Raw genomic sequence first — 19,303 nt, forward strand, 5'->3', positions numbered from 1 at the left:
TGGCCTGGCAGGGCTTGAAGGGTGGATTCAGAAATGGAGGAGCTTTTGTCCATAGTGGGAAACAGCCAGAGAGAGAAATTATACCACAAATGCAACTGGTGAAATCCAGAGTGGACACAAGAGGAGAAAGGAATTTCCTTCCCAGGGCAGGGCTGTGGTGCAACACGTCCCCAGAAGGAGCCTGGAGCAGCCCAAGGCTTTGTGTGGCCAGGCAGAGGCAGGCAGGAGGCAGAGCTGTCAGCAAAGGAAGGGGCCAGCAAGGTGGGGCAGCCGGGGGATGAGGACAGCCTGCAGGGACAGAGGCGCAGGGCAGGTGTTGGAACCCAAGGTGTCCCTCAGACACTCTTGCATGTTCCGGGTCCAGGTCAGAAGCATCTGAGACCCTGGCAGGCACCCGGGAACCCCTGTGGCTTTGAATTTGATCCATGGAACAATTTACCAACCTTGCCGGAAGAACAAGAAATCACAAAAGTTTAGATATTATAATAGAAGTAGTCACAAAGAAAAAGGAAGGATTTTTGAGTGCTGTACAGGGGGGGTTTAGGCCTTGTACAGAGGGGTCTGAGTTTTGTACATGGGGGTCAGAAGTTCTAAGATGGAGGGATTTGGGCGTGCCCTGTCCTCCTCCTTTCTCCTTCCTGTCCTCCATGTTCTTGGTGATGTTTGCACTCACAGATTGGTTTAGAGTAGAAAGTCACTGTTCAATATAGGTGATAGGCATTGAGGAAAAACTATAAACATTTAACACGTAATGTGTGATATAAAAGATGGCACCAGCCCTTGGGCGAGAGAGACGGAGAGAGACGGAAAGGGACAGAGACGGAGACAGAGACGGAGACAGAGAGAGATGCAGAGGGAGAAGGAGTCAGAGGGAATGTCAGGGAGTGTGTGTGCCTTGAGATAATATGCAATAAACTACCTTGAGACCGGATGAATGAAGACTACTGAGTCTTTCTTTGAAGGCCCAGATTGGAGGAGAGACTTTACCACTTCCCGGGGTCACCCCAGTCTGAAGGTGAGCCCCGTCAATCCCTTTCCCTGTGTACCACCCCTGAACCCTCAGACCACTGGATCCCTGATGCTCTCCCCCACCCCCTCTTTTCCTGTATTTATACCCTAAACCCTCCTTTGTCTTTGTCTTTTACCCCCAGACCCCTGGAGCGTCAGACCCTAATAAACCCTGGCTGGAGCTCCATGCCTGGACCCTCCCGTGTCTTCACTGCCGAGCTGCTCCGTGTGTGTGTGTGTGTGCTGGGGCTCTCGTGGCTCCTGCCCGTTAGCACAAAACACTCTCAGGGAAAGTTGTGCCAGCCACCACCACAGACCACAACAGTGTCCCTTGGGACCAAGAGGCCATTGTGACCCTGTGGGACCAAGGAGAGCATTGCTGCCCTGCCAGACCTCATGGAACCAAGGATCCATTGTGACACTGCAGGGCTTGGGGGACCACGGTGACATTGTGACACTGCGGGGCCCAAGGATCCAAGGGACTTTGTGACACCAAGGGGTCCCATGGAACCAAAGGGACATTGTGACACTGGGAGACCTCACGGAATCATGGAGACCCTTGGGACACTCTGGAGCCTCATGGAACTGTGGTGACACCAAGTTGTCTGGGAGTGTTGATCTGCTGGAGGGTAGGAGGGCTCTGCACAGGGCCCTGGACAGGCTGGATCCAGGGCCCAAATCCAACAAGGTGAGGTTTAACAAGTCCAAGTGCCGGGTCCTGCACTTTGGCCACAACAACCCCTGCAGCGCTCCAGGCTGGGGACAGAGGGGCTGGAGAGCAGCCAGGCAGAAAGGGACCTGCAGGGACTGATGGACAGCAGAATGGACATGAGCCAGCCGTGTGCCCAGGTGGCCAAGAAGGCCAATGGCTCCTGGCCTGGATCAGGAATGGTGTGGCCAGCAGGAGCAGGGCAGTGATTCTTCCATGTGCTGGGCACTGGTTTGGTAGCACCTCGAGTGCTGTGTCCAGTTCTGCCCCCCCCAAATGTAGGAAGGACATGGAGGGGCTGGAGCATGTCCAGAGAAGGGCAACAAGGCTGGTGAGGGGTCTGGAGCACAAGTCCTGTGAGGAGCAGCTGAGGGAGCTGGGGTTGTTGATCCTGGAGAAGAGGAGGCTCAGGGGAGACAAGGCGATGTCAGGGCACAGGTTGGACTTGATGATCTCCAAGGTCTTTTCCAGCCTTGCTAATTCTGGGATTCTCTGAAACCACCTTGGAGCAGTTGCAGGAGGAGCCCTGGGCCTCCTGTTCAGAAGCTGCAGCAGCCCAGGTCCCTCAGCTTCTCCTCACAGCCCCAAAGCCCATCCTGTCAGTCCTGCAGAGCCTCTGCAGCTCCTCCTCCTTGCCCAGAACAGGGAGCCCCACAGGCAGACACAGCAGCCCAGATGTGCCCCCCTGGCCTGGGCTGCCTCTGGCAAGGGAGCAGCGCGAGGCACTGCAGGAGCCTGCAGACAATTCCTGCAGCACTTGTGGGGCGATCCTGCTCCCCAAGGGCCGTTCCCATGGTGCCAAGTCAGGAACTGCAATGGGGAGTGGGGCCAGAGAGGAAAGGGCAAACAGGGATGGGCTGTGTGCAGGGCAGGGAACTGGGGCGGGCAAGAGGAAGAAATTTGCATTAGGAAGAGTAAAGAAAGCAAAGGTGAAGCCAAGGAAATGCTCATGGCATTTTGGGGGTGGCTGCTAGGCAGCCCTGGCTCTGAGCAACAGCGTCTGCATTGGGCCAGGAATGTCCCAGCTGATGGGAACAAACTTTCTGGCTGAGTGCAGAGGCCAGGACAAAGCTGAGTGGTTTCCCTGGCGTCCCCCAGCCCTTCCTGGCCCCAGGGGCTGATGGCATTTGTGCTGCCTCAGGTTCATGTCCCCACAGCACCAGCACGGGGGTGCTCCCGCCTGCTGTGTGCAATGCAAACAGGGGCTCCTGAGCCAGCGCTGCCGTGTCTGTGCCTGCAAGGATGCGGCACCTGTGTGAGCTGGGGGAGAGGCCAGGGCTGCAGAGGGGGGATGTTGTTGGCAGCTCCATGAGGACGCTCTGGGACGCTGCCCTGGGCTGTGCAGCGCACTGGGGATGGATCAGCCCCTGCTCTGCTGCTCCTTCCCGTCTCCCCCAGGGCCCTTGCAGAGCACCAGCCGTGCTGTTTGCCCCCAGCCTGCCCACGGCCAGCCTGGGGCTGCTGACGGGGGTTTTCTGTGCTGAGCATTGGCCTGGCCGTGTTCTTGAGAGAGCCTGGGCAAGGAGCCTGGAGCCCCCAGGCCCTGGCCTGAGGCGTCAGCGCTGCCCCAGCAGTGCCCATGGCCTGTCCCTGCTGCAGCCCCGGCACTGCCACCCCCAGGACTGTGCCCGGCCCCGAGAGCACTCAGGCCCTGCAGCAACACCAGGGCCACCAGGGCAGCGGGGCAGGGCCACGGGAGCAGCACTGCCAACACCAAGTGCTGCTGCTGCTGCTGGGCACAGCTGCTGTGCCAGCACTGATCTGCCCCCAGCTCTGCACACAGACATTGCTGCTGCAGCTCCAGAGAAGGCAACAAAAGGGCAGCTCTGCTGAAAACGCAGCTGGGAGATTCTTTAGTTTCTTTAAAGCCACCAAGAGTACAGCCCCTCATTCACACAATCAGTGGCCAGAGGGAAGGTGGGGAGAAACAAAATGAGAAATGTAACAAAAAATTATACTTCTTTGTGGACAATTTGAAAAACCTAAAAAAAGGGAAAAAGAACCTCCAAAATGAAACCAAGAAGAAGTATCAAAGATGACTTTTATTACATATGATTTGCAGAAATTGGGCAGCTGTTTAATGTTCCTGAAAGCATCCAGTCATCAGTCTCCTCACTGCAGCCTTGAGCTCCTGGTTCCTCAGGCTGTAGATGAGGGGGTTCAGGGCTGGAGGCACCACCGAGTACAGAACTGACAGAGCCAGATCCAGGGATGGGGAGGACATGGAGGGGGGCTTCAGGTGAGCAAACACTGCAGTGCTGACAAACAGAGAGACCACGGCCAGGTGAGGGAGGCAGGTGGAAAAGGCTTTGTGCCGTCCCTGCTCAGAGGGGATCCTCAGCACAGCCCTGAAGATCTGCACATAGGAGAAAACAATGAACACAAAACAGCCGAGGCCTAAACAGGCACTTACAGCAAGAATCCCCAGTTCCCCGAGGTAGTATTTAGAGCAGGAGAGCTTGAGGATCTGGGGCACCTCACAGAAGAACTGGCCCAGGGCATTGCCATGGCACAGGGGCAGGGAAAATGTATTGGCTGTGAGCATGAGAGCATTGAGAAATCCACAGGCCCAGGCAGCTGCTGCCATGTGGGCACAAGCTCTGCTGCCCAGGAGGGTCCCGTAGTGCAGGGGTTTGCAGATGGACACGTAGCGGTCGTAGCACATGATGGTCAGGAGGGAAAGCTCTGCTGAGATGAAAAAGACAAAAAAAAAGAGCTGAGCAGCACATCCAGTGTAGGAGATGGTGCGGGTGTCCCAGAGGGAATTGTGCATGGCTTTGGGGACAGTGGTGCAGATGGAGCCCAGGTCGCTGAGGGCCAGGTTGAGCAGGAAGAAGAACATGGGCGTGTGCAGGTGGTGGCCGCAGGCTACGGCGCTGATGATGAGGCCGTTGCCCAGGAGGGCAGCCAGGGAGATGCCCAGCAAGAGGCAGAAGTGCAGGAGCTGCAGCTGCCGCGTCTCTGCCAGTGCCAGCAGGAGGAAGTGGCTGATGGAGCTGCTGTTGGACATTTGCTGTGGCTGCACATGGGCACCTGTTCATGGAGAAAGGACAGTGAAAACTTAGAGGAGATACCTGTAACCAAAATCAAAATCATTACCCATAACCCCCCCCCCCCCCCAAACACACAGAGACACACTTTTGTGTTCAAGACTTATGGGGTTTAGGCTCCCCCGTATCTGTCCTGGTATTCTTGCATATCAGAAACCCTCAGAATTTCTGCTGCCTCCCGGGAGAATAGAGGAAGTTCTGTGAGGCAAAGTGATGAGAGGATACTGAGGGGAGATGGTCTGACATTCTGACTTGTTCAGACTTACTGTGGGCTTTGACTTCGATCACCTTCCCATGCTTCCCTTAAAATGTCACCAGCTACAGCTGAGAAATTTTTATATTTGTAGCCAAGGACTCACATTGCTCATTTCACCAAGCCAGCAGCATTTTCAGTGTCACAGCACCTCTGCCTTTCCCCATCAATCTTATAACTCAGAGATGCTCTAGGACAGGTTTGCCCCCTGGATTGGAGCTCCCAGCTTGGACTGAAATCTCAGGGAGACTTCCAAGTGTCCTTCTGATGGCATTGGATGAAGGGAGATGCAGCTCCTTCCCTGGCTGCACTGGCAGCATTGCCCAGAGCCGGGCACTGGGGACAGCTGTGTCACCCTGAGCCAGCTGTGCCCCCTGCCAGAGCCCCCAGTGCCGGGCAGCTGCTCCCAGCCCTGTGCTCTGCAGAGGGAACTGGGCCCGGGGCTGCAGAGCTGCCCCACGGCTCTGCTGCAGCTCTGCCTGCACAGGAGGGGCTGCACGCCTTGGAGCCCCAGCCCTGAGGGCAGAGGCTTGGCTGGGGGCACAGGAGGGAGGGGGCTTGTGCAGAGGGAGGGGCTGCACTGGAGGGGATCCTCTGCACATCTCTAAACTCTCCCTGCCACAGCATTTCTGGGTTTTGCTTTTTCTCCTTCCCTGATCTTCTCTGTGCTTCCTGGAGATTTTCCCCCTGCAGGAATTTCCCTGTGCCTGATCTCTCCCTGCCAGCACTCCCGGACCCCAAATCTCTGTGCACTCTCCTTGACCTGACAGAACCCTGCCTGTCTGCAGGGCACTGGCTGGGGGCAGGTTCTGTTTGCAGCTTGGAGAAACGACAGCTCAGACTGAGCCTGATGGCTCCAGCAAAGGGGATGCTGGTGCTGTCCACGGGCAGAGTGGCTGAAAGCACATTAGCGATCTCCTCTGAACCTACTGATCACTAAATTATCAGTTCAGATGTCTCAGGCACTTTACAAATTTCATAATCAACCTTTAATATTCATCCCTCCCTCCCTGCCATTCTCCAGTAGAAAGAAACTGAATACAAAGTCTTTAGAAATCTCCTAATTTTTTTTCAAATCCTTGTCTTGGAAATATCCTATGACTGGTCAGAACCCCTCAGCATGTCAGAGCTTCATGACCATTTCACCTGCCCTGCACCAGAAATACCCAGAGTTGTACTCATAGGGTCTGTGGGCATTGGCATGTTCCAGCTTGAGGAGATCACTGCAGGAGCTGCAGCTGCATTGTCCTGCAGCCAGAGGTTCCTGTGCCAAGGGCTGGCAGTGATTCTGCCCCAGGCACTTCTCAGCACCTTCCCAGCCCTGACTGATTGAAGCTCTCTGTGCCTCTGGGCTGTGCCCACGCTGGCTGCAGGCAGTGCCCCAGCCCTGCTGGGCTGGGAGAAGAGCTGCTTATCCAGAGAAATGTGCTTTTGAAGCTCTGCTTGCTTACCAGCATCACCCTCTGTGTCAGGAGCCCGGCCCAGCTCAGCAGCACAAACACAGCACAAGGACTTGAATGAGCCTCTGGGGCTTTGTGCTCAGGCCCTGAACATCAGGCCCTGAGAGGCAGCTGAAGAAACCTCTCCAGGACTCCAAGTCAGAATCCAACTCCAAAGTTTCTTTGACTTTTAATGGGTCCCAGTGAGGGACACGAGTGAGAAAGTGTCCCCAGGCCCCAGGCAGAGCAGAGAACTGGAGGCACTGATGACAGGTGGGGACAAAGAGAAGCCAAGTCTTGGTGGCCTGGGGCACAGCAGGGTCTGTGCCACCAAGGGCTGTCAGGAGACACCTTGTCCTGAGGCCCTGGGGCCTCCTGGCACAGCCCCAGCCAGGCTGGGCACTGTCAGCCCCTTGTCCTGCCCTCAGCATCCCCCCCTAGCCCACATCCCAGTGGCCTCAAGGATCTGCTGGAAGGAGTCCCTGGGGAGCCTTGCTCAGGAATGGCCCTGGGGGCTCCACAATGCTCCCAGGCACTGCAGGTTTTTCAAAGGACTTTGCCTTTGGCTTTTGCCTTGCAGTCTCTGAGAGCTTTCTGCAATCATGGCCTCCAATTATCTGCTGTAATTAGTCCCTGGAGAGGCTTGGTCAGGAACAACACTCAGTGGGGCTCATCAATGCTTCAAGGTACTTCAGTTATTTTAAGGTACTTGGTGTTTCCCTTTAGATACAGACTCTGTGAGAGGTTTGTGCAATCATGGCCCCAATTATCTGCTTTAACGAGTCCCTTGGGAGCTTTGTACTGACACTCAGTGGGGCTCATTAATGCTTTGAGATAGTCAACTTTTTCCAGGTACTTTGGATTTTCCTTTTCATACTGAGAGGTTTTTGTGCCATTTTGAGTCTCTGAGAGGTTTTTGTGCCATCCTGGCCTCCAGTTCTCTCCTCCAAGGAGTCCATGAGGAGCCTGTGTTGGGGATGGACCTCAGTGGCACCCATGAATGCTTTGAGACACTTTGGGTTTTTCTTCTGCCTTTGACTCCTGGAAAGGTTTGTGCAATCTCCTCTCAGGCCCTGAGGTTCCAGGGCTCAGCTCCAAATGCACCACGGGGCTCATTAAGATCAAGCAAGTCCTGACAAACCATGGCTCTGCCTTGATTTCCCTCTTGTCTGGGGCAGTTCATTGTTTCAACAATTTGAGATTTCTCGGCCAATGCATCAATTAGTGTAGTGGATTCAGTGCTGGCTAATTACCAATGCACCTACTAGAATATACTTACTAATTTCCTGCTCTGAGGTAGGATTAGGAGAAAGGCAAAGTGGGCTCAAAACATTAAAAGGGTATAAAGAAAAGTTTACTAACTGTAACTAAAAGAAAGAGTAATAAAAATCAGAACAAAACTTTCAGAACACTTCTCCTCTCTCCCTACAACCTGACCATGTAAAGATACAAAACCTAAAATTTTCTGTCAGTTTACTACTCAAATACTCTTTCTTCTGTTCACTTAGGGAGAGAAGTTCCTCTTGTTAATGTTATGGAGACTTCTCCACAAGAAAACAGTTCTCTCATGACTTTTCATTTCCCCAAATAGCAGCTGCCTGGAAAAATCTGCAATCATGATGTCTCTCCCAATTTTTACAGCTTTTCCCACAGCTGTGTTTTTGGGCCATGTCAACCTATGGGGTATTGGTTTAAAGATGAGCTGTTTAAGAGCAAAGGTTCTCTTCATTTATTTCTGAAATCATCTTCATCTCTGGGAACAGAGGTCTTCTTAATCTCTCCCTGAGGGCACAGGGTCTCATCACTCTTTTCTCTTTCAATGTTCAAACTCCTCATGGGATCACAGCTACTGCAACATTTGCTTACTTTAGCATGGAGGCCTTTGCTAAACAAGTCATATCCCCATTCTTTTCAATGCATTATAGGGAAAAAGAGAGTCTGATGTATCAATTCCATCCTTCTCCATAGCTTTACCAGAGGATTTCAGCCCCAAGATCAAGGCATCTCCTCATCCCTCCCATCTTGGACTCAACTTCCTCTTCACTGACCTCGGTGTCTTCACGTTGCTCCTCTGTGTGTGCCTGCACTTTGTCCTTTTCTCTCCCTGGAGGGAGGATGGAAGCATGGGAAGAGTCAATATCTGAGCCGGGGCCTGCAGATGGTTGCGTGAGCCCGGCCGGGCTGGGTCCTTGCGGCCGGAGCTGTTTTGCCATGGAGGTTTGTGCAGCGGCTGCGCTGGGGCTGTGTCAGGCTGGGCGGCGCTGGGGGCAGGGCCAGGATCTCAGCAGCCAGGCCAGAGCAGAGCAGCAGCACGGCCGGGGCCGATGGCTTCTCCTGGCCCTGCCCGCTGGTTGCGGGCCAAGCCCAAGGGCGGCAGAAGCTTGGCCGAGCCGGCCCGGCCCGGGGCTGCTCCTGGGGCCCGGCGGATCCTGGCTGGGCCCGGGCTGGCGGCGGGGCAGGGCTCGGCAGCGGCCAGATGTCAGCAAGCGCAGCCACGGCCCGGCCCGGCCTCGGCCCCGCGGCCTCCCCTCCCCTGCCCGGCAGCCGATGGGGCCTGGCGGGCTCCCTGGGAAGGGGCCCGGCCCCACGGCAGGAGCCGCCCGGCCCGCCCCGGCCCAGACGGGGGCTGGCCCGGCCTTGGCACCTCTGTGCTGGCCAGAAGGGAAAGAGACCCAGCCAGGCTTCTTCCTCTTTAACTTGTGTCTTCACAGAGGCGTGTGCAGTTTCCTTAGTGCTTTAACAGATTGTCAATTCTCAAAGCTAATTACTGATTTGTTTTGTGTCAGACACAGAGGAAACTGCTAGCAGTTTCTCTCAGGACATCACTTGTGTGATGCAAAACCACCACAACAGCACAGAGCACAGAGCTCCTTTGTCCATATGTAGTGGTCGTGTGCCTGAGGCCTCAAAATGCCACCTTGAGAGATCTCTGGGTGCTCTCCAAGGAGTTTTCAAATGAAAACATTCAGATTATAGTTTAAGAAAATTACCAGAGGACAGGGCCAGACTGACCTGTCTGTCCTGGCGACTTTTGTCAGGGAGAAGTCCTAGGATATAGGGAATTTGGGAGGCCGAATTCTCATTTTGGCCATGGTCTTTGGCAAGAATGCTGGTTTTTTTCCATAGGAAGGAACAGAGCCCCTCTGTTTCAGGGGCAGATGAGAGGCGACCACCAGAGGACAAGGCCAGCCAGAGCTGGAAGGATTTGTTCTGAGAATTACCTTTGCATATAGGAAAATTCTTAGGGAGGAAACCAATTTTGGCAATGGGCATCTGAAAAGAGGGACAGTTCTTTCCCATAGCAAGGAAAGCACAGAGCCCCAGTGCTCCAGGAGCTGATGAGAGGCAGCCTTTGGCATTCCAAGATCAGCCAGACCTCTCAGGTGGCCCCTGGGAGGCCAAGCCAGCCAGACCTGTTCCATGTGCCCTCGGTTCCATGGGGCCCCACAGTGTCCCAAAGGTCCCTTGCTCCCAGGAGGCCCTGAGGTGTCACAATGCCCCCTTGGTGACACGAGGCCCTGAAGGGTCCTCATGGTCTCCATGGTTCCATCAGCCCCACAGAGTCATTATGGTCTCTGGGTCCATGAAGCCCCGCTGTGTCACCATGGCCCCTTGGTTCCATGGGCTCCCGTGGTGCCACAATGATCCCCTTGGTTCCATGAGGTCCTCACAGTGTCACCGTGATCTCCATGGGAAGGAAAGAACCGAGCCCCAGTGTGGCAGGGGCAGCCACCAGAGGCCAAGGCCAGCCAGATTTGATGTTAGTGGCAGATTTTGCCTGGGAGCAACCCTTGGATATAGGGAATTTTAGAGGTGGAACCCCAATTTCGGCCACTTCTTTGTAGATAAGAAGGAGGGTTCTTTTCCATAGGAAGGAAAGCATCAAGCCCCAGTGTTTCAGGAGCGGAAGAGGAGAGAGGTGGCTCCTGGGAGGCCAAGCCAGCCAGACCTGTTTGTCCTGGCAGCTTTTGTCGTGGAGGGATCTTTGGATATATGGAATTTGGGAAAAGGAATCTCAATTTTGACCACGGACACCTTGAGAAGAAGGGCAGTTCTTTTCCATAGGAAGGAAAGCACCGAGTCCCAGTGTTTGGAAAGCAGGTGAGAGGCAGCCCCTAAGAGGCCTAGGGCAGCCAGACCTGTCTGTCCTGGCTGATTTCACTGGGGAGCAATCCTTGGATGTACAGACTTTTGGAGGTGGAATCTCAATTTTTGCCGTGGGTGCCTGGACAGGAAGATGAGTTCTTTTCATTAGGAAGGAAAGCACAGAGCCCCAGTGTTTCAGAGGCACATGAGTTCCAGCCCTCAGGAAGCCAAGGCCAGCCAGACTTGTCAGTCCTGGCAGCTTTTGTCTGGGAGCTATCCTTGGATATAGGGAATTCTGGAGGCAGATGCCCAATTTTGGCCATGGGTGCCTGCTCGAGATGGATGTTTTTTCCCACAAGATATAAAAGCACATGGTCCCAGTGTTTGAAAGGCAGATGAGAGGTGGCTCCTGGGTGGCCAAGGCAGCCAGACGTGTCTTTCGTGGCAGATTTCATCTGGAAACAAACCTTGAAATATAGGGAAATTTGGAGAAATAATCTCGGTTTTGACCCTGGGTCGCTGGAGGACAAGGACAGTTCTCTCCAGTAGGAAAGAAAGCCCAGAGCCCCAGTGCTTCAGGGGCAGGTGAGAAGCAGCCCTCGACATGCCAAAATCAGCCGGACCTGTCAGGTGTTCCCCAGGAGCCCCAGCCAGCCAGACCTGTTCCATGTTCCCTTGGTTTCGTGGGACCCCACAGTGTCACAATGGTCTCCTTGGTTCCATGAGGCCCTGGAGTGTCACAATGTCCCCCTTGCTTCTGCAGTGTCACAATGGCCCCGTGCTTCCATGAGGCCTTGCAATGTCACAATGGCTTTGTGGTTCCACAAAGCCCTGATGTGTCACAATGGCCCCTTGGCTCCACGCGCCCTCGCTGTGTCACAACGGCTCCTCTGTGACACTGCGGGCTGCACAAGGTCACCACGGACCCTTGGTTCCTTGGGGCCCCCGAGTTCCACAATGGTCTCCTTGATTCCATGAGGCAGCACAGTGCCACAATGGCCCCTTGGTTCCATGAGGTTCTGTAGTGTTACCGTGGTGTCCTTGGGCCTGCATTGTCACAACTGACCTGTGGTAATCACATATCCTCTGAACAGAGAGAGAGAGCTCTCCCAGGATTTTCCTGGGAAGCTGTGAGAAAGCTCAGAGAAAAGCACGAGAAACAATTCTTATCTCCACTTGCTGCACCTGTTGCTGTGCACATGTGGAATGTGTTATGGAGATTTGTTTACCAAAGTGTGATTTCTTAATTTGCCAATGGTGACGGTGTTTGGATTTCAATCAACCAATCTGGTCTGTCTGTATCGGACTGTCTGCAAGAGCGATGAGTGTTTCTTAGTAGTATAGTATAGTATAATATAATAAAGCGATTGATCAGCCCTCTGGAATCATGGAGTCAATGCTAATTATCACCACTCCGGAGACGCCCTGCTGCGATAGTTACCCAAGTCAATCTTCCCTTACCTCTGAATGCTAAATAGAATAGGCTTAACAGGCACATCAGCAACACCAACCACTGTAGACCCAATGAGCTGCCTGCGGGGTTGGGAGAAAATTTCCCCCGGTGTCATTTCCTCACAGTGGATACCATTATTAAAGTAATTCCAAACACATACAGTTAGTGTGTGGGAGCCTCAAATCCACGTGCCCACTGTCCAGAGGAAATTAAAAATCCATAAATTCCTCATCACATTAACCCATGAAACAAACTGGATAGCAGCCACAGTAGCCATAGTTATAGGATGGGAAAAATGTAGCCACAACCATGTGCCACCCAAAGCAGGGTGAGCTAGACCACATGGTGACACCTAACAAGGTTTCTATATCCAGTACACACACACAAAAAATATATTATGTTATTAAAGAATTGTTATTCTCATTTTACCCTTTTTCTCTTGATGCCCTCGGGCTGCACATTGGGCGCCAAAATTGATCTTGGTTTACAAGACATGTGTCTGCTAGGGAAGGCAGAAAAAAGCCTCCTGTGGAATGGAGAATGTAAACCCCTCCCTCCAAATTATTAGAATTGTGAAATCAAGGGGCTCTCAGGCAAAGATGTGGGAATAGCAATAACAGTTCTTCACTAGTGTGTACAATAAAGCAAACAAACAGCAGCACCTCCGGCGCTGGCAGCAAACAGAACAGGAGCCCAGTGCAGCCTTTCGGCCGCGGCACTTTCCCTGCGGTGCAGCTCCGGGCACGGCCGGCAGGGGCGCTGGTGGCTCCCGGGGGGCAGGGCAGGTGCGGTGATCCCCGCGCGGCTGCAGGGGGCGCTCCGGCGCGGGCTCGGGGAGCACGCGGCCATGGCGGCTTTGTCCCAAGGCGGGAAGGGCTGGAAGAAGGCTCCGCTTCACAAACCCTGGGGGCAGCCGGCTCCGGGGCCCCAGCAGGACTCTGGGAAAGCAGCAAGCTGGGCCGGCAGGATGTCTCAGCAGGCAGGGGGTGAGGGGCTCCCAGCAGGGCAGGGAGAGCCGAGCTCAGGATCCCGGGCACCCGAGCAGACGGGGATAGGTCTCTCTTTTAGTGGGGGAGGTGTTAATAAGGTCCCAGTTTAGGGGCTGTTCTCACAAGCAGAAGCTCACCCCATGACAGAAGAAGCAGCTCTGGGCCGGGCTCTGGCAGCAGCAGTGGAAACTCCCTTTCCCTGTGGGAGGCGGTCCTGGGGGGGATGTACCAGGAATGCCCTGGGATCTGCAGTAGTCTAAAGAAAGGCATTGTACTAGGGTTCCCACCTTTTCCCATGTTCATCACTTGTTGCACCCTCCCCTGTTAAATGCCTATCAACCAGTTATGCCATCCCCAGTTCTGGAAAGTTCTCAGTTCTATGTTCTGTGATTGGTTCTCTCCCAAAACCACTCCTTCCCCTTTCTCTCATTGGATTATCCCATCCTTACTCCTCCCATGGGCCCCTATCCCATTGGTCCCTATGTACCCTGACCCCACCTCTCCTCCCCCAGTTATAATCCCTGACCCCTCCTCAGGAGGGGGCTCTTAGATTCAGCTTCCTTCTCGAGAGGTGGTCTCCCTGCATCTTCCCTGTCCTTCCCTGCCTTCATCTAACCTGCAATAAACCCTCGAGAACAACAGTGCTCTGGGTGTCGTCCCGTCTTTTGGTGGATTTACCCTCTTTGCTATCTGGGCTCCTGTCGACCGGCCAGCCGCGGGCTTCCCTGCAGGACCAAGGTCCAGGGCGCCCGCATTTCCCAAGAGCAGTGGCTCTGATCGTCCTCCCAAAATAAGGGATCAGCTGATAATCATCAGCCAATTATAAGGAACAAAGAGAAAGGAAAAACCCAACCCCCAACACTGGTTTGGCATGCTTAGTCCTGTGGGACAAATTCTATGAAGGTTTAATTCCACCTTTATAATTGTTTATATATGAGCTCTTGAAAGGTCAGGGGCAGGGATTGGAACCCGCTGCTCCAAGGCTCCCGTCACAAAAGGAGTTCAGAAAGCCTGGATGTCCTTGGAGGTATTTGGGGATCTATAGGGGCTATGGGGATCCTTTCTGTACCTCCTGACCCGACAGGAGCTTCTCTAATAAACTTTGCCTGAAGCTCCCACTCTGCCCATGACAGGAGCCCCTGTGAGTGCCTGTGACATCCCGGCTCTTTGGCAGCCTGGAGACACTTAAAAAGTCCTCACAGAACCCCTCTGAGTGCCTGTCAAAAAATCTGATGCTTAGTAGGTAAACATAATCAGGACACATTGCAATGGTCAGTTTCCATGGCAACCATCACCAGCCCCTGTTGCTATGACCAGTTTGCATGGGAACCATCACCAGCCCCTGTTGCTATGGTCAGTTTCCATGGCAACCATCACCAGCCCCTGTTGCTATGGTCAGTCCCTGGGCAGCTCCATGGAGATCCCATGCCAGGGGTGGTTGCCATGGACACCAGCTCAGGCCTGGAGCCAGAGCCCGTTGCCATGGCAACCATTGGCTGTCCCATCCCCAGGGTCATGGGATCCCAGAGCCACAGAATTGGCTGAGCTGGGAGGGACCCATCAGGATCCTCGAGTCCAACTGCTGGCCCTGCACAGGACACCCCAACAATGCCAGCCTGGGCCTGGCAGCGCTGTCCAAACGCTGCTGGAGCTCAGAGAGCCCTGGAGCTCTGACCCTTCCCTGGGCAGCCTGGGCAGTGCCCCAGCAGCCTCTGGGCAAAAACCTTTTCCTGAGATCCAACCCGAGCCTGCCCCGACTCAGCTGCAGCCGCTCCCTCCACTCCTGTCCCTGGGCACCAGAGTGAAGAGGTTCCCACAGCCCCAGCCAGGGACCCGCTCCCAAGGCTGCTGCCGTGGCCACCAGGGCTGGCACCAGCTGGGATGCTCGGTTTCCACGGGCCGGTGTTCAGGAATGGGATTCCCCAATTTCCTGCTCCCGCTAAAACCGCGCTGCTGCTCGCTGTCCTCCCGCCTCCCATGGAAAGCACAAAAGGCAAAGATCCCTGGCTGGGATAAGAAAAATTTACTGGGAATAGCAACGAGACAAGGAACAAATAGGAACACAAACAATACTGATAACAGAAAGGAAAAGAAAAACTATTTGCAGGGAAAACTACATCACCATTGACTGGCTCTTCCTGACCACGTATTTCCTCCTGCCAGGAAAGGACACCCTTCTCCTCAGGGAGAGAGAGAGAGAGAGAGAGAGCGCCTTTACTGCCCCTGGCAATGACCTGAGGTGGGAGCGAATGTAATGACAGGGCCATGGCCAGACCCTCATGTTCTTCAATCCCACATCAGGTCATTGGCAGGGCCAGGAGAAGGTACAGGTGTCTTCCCAGCATGGATCACAGGGAACATGGATCACCAGGGCTCTGACCAAGGTGGCTCTCCCATGGGAGTTGAAGCTGGAGCAGTGCACAAAGCTCCTCCTGCAGCTGGGGCATTTGCAGGGCTTCCCTTACCGGTGGCTCCGTTGGTGTCTGGTCAAGTCAGAGCTGCTGGAGAAGCTCTTCCCACACGTGGGGCACTCGTAGGGCCTCTCCCCGGTGTGGATGCGCCGGTGCCTGACAAGGGTGGAGTTGTGCTTGAAGCCCTTCCCACAGTCGGGGCAGAGGAAGGGCCTCTCCTTGGTGTGAATCCACTGGTGCAGGAGGAGATCTGAGCTGGTCGGAAACCTCTTCTGACACTCGGGACACACGTAGGGTCTCTCCCCGGTGTGGATCATTTGGTGGACAGTAAGATGGGACTTTTGGCTGAACCTCTTTCCACATTCCCCACACCTATATGGCCTTTCTCCAGTGTGGATCCTCTGGTGGCAGATCAAGTGGGACTTCTGGCGGAAGCTCTTCCCACATTCCCCACACTCATAGGGCCGTTCCCTGGTGTGGATTCTCTGGTGCTGGATCAGGCTGGAGCTAAGGCTGAAGCTCATCCCACATTCCCCACACTAGTAGGGCCTCTCCCCGGTGTGGATGCGCCGGTGTCTGACAAGGGTAGAGTTGTGCTTGAAGCCCATCCCGCAGTCGGGGCAGCGGAAGGGCCTCTCTTCTGTGTGAATCCGCTGATGTACAAGAAGAGTGGAGCTGGTGTGAAACCTCTTCTGACACTTGGGACACTCATAGGGCCTCTCCCCAGTGTGGATGCGTTGGTGGGTCACGAGGGCAGAGCTGCAGCTGAAGCCCTTCCCACACTCCCCACACTCGTAGGGCCATTCCCCGGTGTGGATCATCTGGTGGCAGATCAGGTCAGAGCTCTGCCTGAAGCTCTTCCCACACTCCAAGCACTTGTAGGGCTTCTCCCCATGGTGAACCTGCTCATGGACCACCAGCTCCGAGCTCTGGCTGCAGCTCTGTCCACCTTCCTGGCACAGGGTGGGTCTTTCCTCCTCAGAGCACCCTGAGCTGGGTTTGCAGCCCCTCCTCCTGTGGGATCTCTGGGGCTTTTCCTCCCCATTGGATTCCTGTGCCCTGGAGTCACTCAAAGTGACCTCTTCCATGAGGTTCTGCCGTGGGGATTTGTCCTCCCTGGTCTCCATCCTCAGCTCCTTGTCTGAGGGAGGAAGGACAAGGAGAGGATGGGATTTGCCTCCGTGCCAGAGGGAAGGGGAAGGAGATCCCCCCAGGGCGTCCCCAGCAGGACGGCGTTGGCAGAGGGGTTGTCCTGCATCCGGGGGCTGGGCTGGGCTGGGAGATGGAGCAGGAGAGAGGGGGAAAGGGGCACTGACTTCCTCCTCACCTGCCAGGGTGTCCCAGGGCTCCTTCCTCTCCCTTGCAGCCTTCTCCTCCATTTCAGAAACGTGTGTGGAAGGGAAAATTTGGTTTGGGAGGAAAACAAGGGACGAACTCATTAAGTTTTCTACTGGTTTGAAGGCAAACCAGAGAGAGAGTCTACGAGAATTACAATTTAATGTTAAAATTAAGATCAAGGCAGTGATCCAGAGACACTGGCTTAATCTGACAGAGTCAGGATATAACCTGACACCCCGTTGGGCAGGGAGGTGGTAGCAGTCTGATGAAATGGTGGCTGCAGTCCTGTTGGAGTGATGAACGTGATTCTGTCAAAGCAGGGATCCTGTAGAAGGGTCTGGTCTTCCTCTGAAGGTCCAGTGGTGCTTATGGAGCTCTTGTCCTCTGGGAATCCAGTAGGCAAGGTAGTCCTGGTGTTGCAAAGGTGAGATTATATCCAGGCAGGAATGCTTGGTTCCTCCCCCTGGGCGGAGCATCCCACAATGGGATGATGTAATTTTATCAGTCCTGCAGTGACACTCAATGGCCCATTAACAGAAGATGGCCCCTGGAGGGCGTTATCAGGGCTGAGTCCTGGCAGAGATAAAGAACACTGCCCCACCTGTTTATCACAGTTCATGAAGATGGTGACTGAAAACACACTTTTGGTTACATCTTACATTGTCACCTGAAACAGGGAGGCAACCCCTGCTCGGGGTGGGGGGTGAACACCACCCCCCTTACCCAAACTGGCTCAGGTGTAAAACCCCCACCCTGGGAAGGCCCTGCACACAGGGGACAATGTCACACTTGCCCTGCCCCAGGGGAGGTCTCTGTCCCTGTCACTCCCTTGCTCTCCCCCCTTTTTCTCTTTCTTTCCATCTCTCTCTCTCTACCTCACATTTACTGTTCAATAAAATCCACTTGGGATTTGGTCTCGTTAGCACCTTAATTGGGGCAGAGGCACCTCTAACAATTTTGTTAACCAGATTGCAGCATTATTTTGCAGAGATTTTAGGCGCTATTGTCTGACCCCAAGTGCCTTTGACAACAGCATGGTTCCCTCCTCTGAGGAGGTTCTGTCTCTTTCTGGAGGAACTCTTGGAAACTTGGATGCAGCTTCCGCTGAGGGACTTGTGGGAGAACTTATGAGGAAAATGGCTGCTGTGGGTGGCCAGTGTAAAGAACATATTTTGTTGTCCTTCCTTCAAAAGTTTGTTAAAATCATTGGAGGAAAGGGAGCAAATGATACCAGCAAGACTGACAAGGATCATTCACCACAAGTTGAGGAACACAAGGCTGCTAAAAGTCCTACAAAAAGCCCAGCTCAAGTAGCTAAATTTCCTAATAACTCCCGAATTCATAGGTTTGTGGGCTTTGCCAAATGTGAGAATCATTGTTTTCTTCGTCCCTGTCACCTTTGTGACAGATACACAGAGCTTTCCCTTCCTTTTAATAATATGTATTGGGCCAAATTTCTACTTTTCTGTTATCGGAACCTGCCCGCAGCTGAGCTGGAGCTGTGCAGGAACTGATGAATTTTGGAATTGACACAGAATTGCTTCTATTGTCAGTTTATTCATGTTTGGGATTTGTTTGCGTTTCCATCACAAGTGACTTGTGGGAAGAGCAAATATTCCTCAAGGCATTTTTTGTAGGATTAAGTGTGATTTCTGCCGGGTCTGTTTTGTCCAGTGCCCGGGGGATGCTCACAGGGTCTCTGTGCCTCTTGCCCAGGGGGATGCCTTGGAGGGGCTTGGATAGGTTGTCCCTTCCCCTGTTACCCCTGGCCATTTCCCTGTCACCCCAGGCCATTGCCCAGGGGGTCTCCATCGTTCTCACCCCAGGGAATGCCTGGGGGGTTCTCCCTACTGCTCACCCTCTGCCAGGGGAGTGCTCCAGGGAGTCTCTGTCCCTCTCAGCCCAGGGGGTGCTCAGCGGTGGAAACAGGGTATTTTACAGGGTAAATGTTACAGGGTAGAAATCCATTTGTATTTAGGTGAAATGTGCTGCTTTGAATCATTAGTAGCTTGCCAGCATAGGTAAAATACGCTGTTTAGTCTGCTAGCTCTGCTGCTGAAACGCGGATGAAAAATTGATCCCCACAAATCCTGCAAGGAGTTGTAGAGACTGTATGTTTATTGCAGCGCTGGGCGCATGTGGGGATTGTTCCCCTTCAAAGGACATGCACGCCCCTGTGTTACAGATGGTCCCAATTCCCCTCATTTTTCCCTCATGTTTGCTGCAATGGCAGAGACTGAGATCCTGGAGACCCCAACTGGAGTTCCGGCTTGGACAGGTGGATGATTAGTTTTGCAGGTGTATTTGCTGTACCACCTCAGACCACTGCTTCGAGCAGGGCCTGGCAAGGATCTGGCAAGGAGCAGCTTGTTCTACGTGCTTACACCTGCTTCACGATACCTGCTCAACCCACGAATTTTCCCACCTCTTGGCCAAATGAACTTTCTGGGGTAACTCTGGTGATCTCCCACGGAAGACCCCTCATCTGCCTCATGACCACTGTGACGGATGGAGATTGAAGCCCCTCCCAAGGACTGAGACTGAGACCCCTACCACAGGGAGTAGGG

The 19,303-nt window shown here is 54.0% G+C and overlaps 1 protein-coding gene and 2 pseudogenes across 1 annotated transcript; 1 reads left to right on the forward strand and 2 right to left on the reverse strand.

Moving 5' to 3' along the window:
- The window catches only part of LOC128820667 (uncharacterized), a 2,212,279-nt pseudogene that overhangs the window by 1,176,026 nt on the left and 1,016,950 nt on the right, over nucleotides 1-19,303 (forward strand).
- Nucleotides 1-19,303, reverse strand: part of LOC128820669 (uncharacterized) — a 1,091,286-nt pseudogene that overhangs the window by 175,626 nt on the left and 896,357 nt on the right.
- Nucleotides 3,795-4,767, reverse strand: LOC128820732 (olfactory receptor 14J1-like). Its single transcript, XM_054001553.1, has one exon. The coding sequence runs from the start codon at nucleotides 4,725-4,727 to the stop codon at nucleotides 3,795-3,797; it is 933 nt and encodes a 310-aa protein (XP_053857528.1). The 5' UTR covers nucleotides 4,728-4,767.

The sequence above is a fragment of the Vidua macroura genome, chromosome 30 (assembly GCF_024509145.1).
Source record: "Vidua macroura isolate BioBank_ID:100142 chromosome 30, ASM2450914v1, whole genome shotgun sequence".
Taxonomy (NCBI): Eukaryota; Metazoa; Chordata; class Aves; order Passeriformes; family Viduidae; genus Vidua; species Vidua macroura.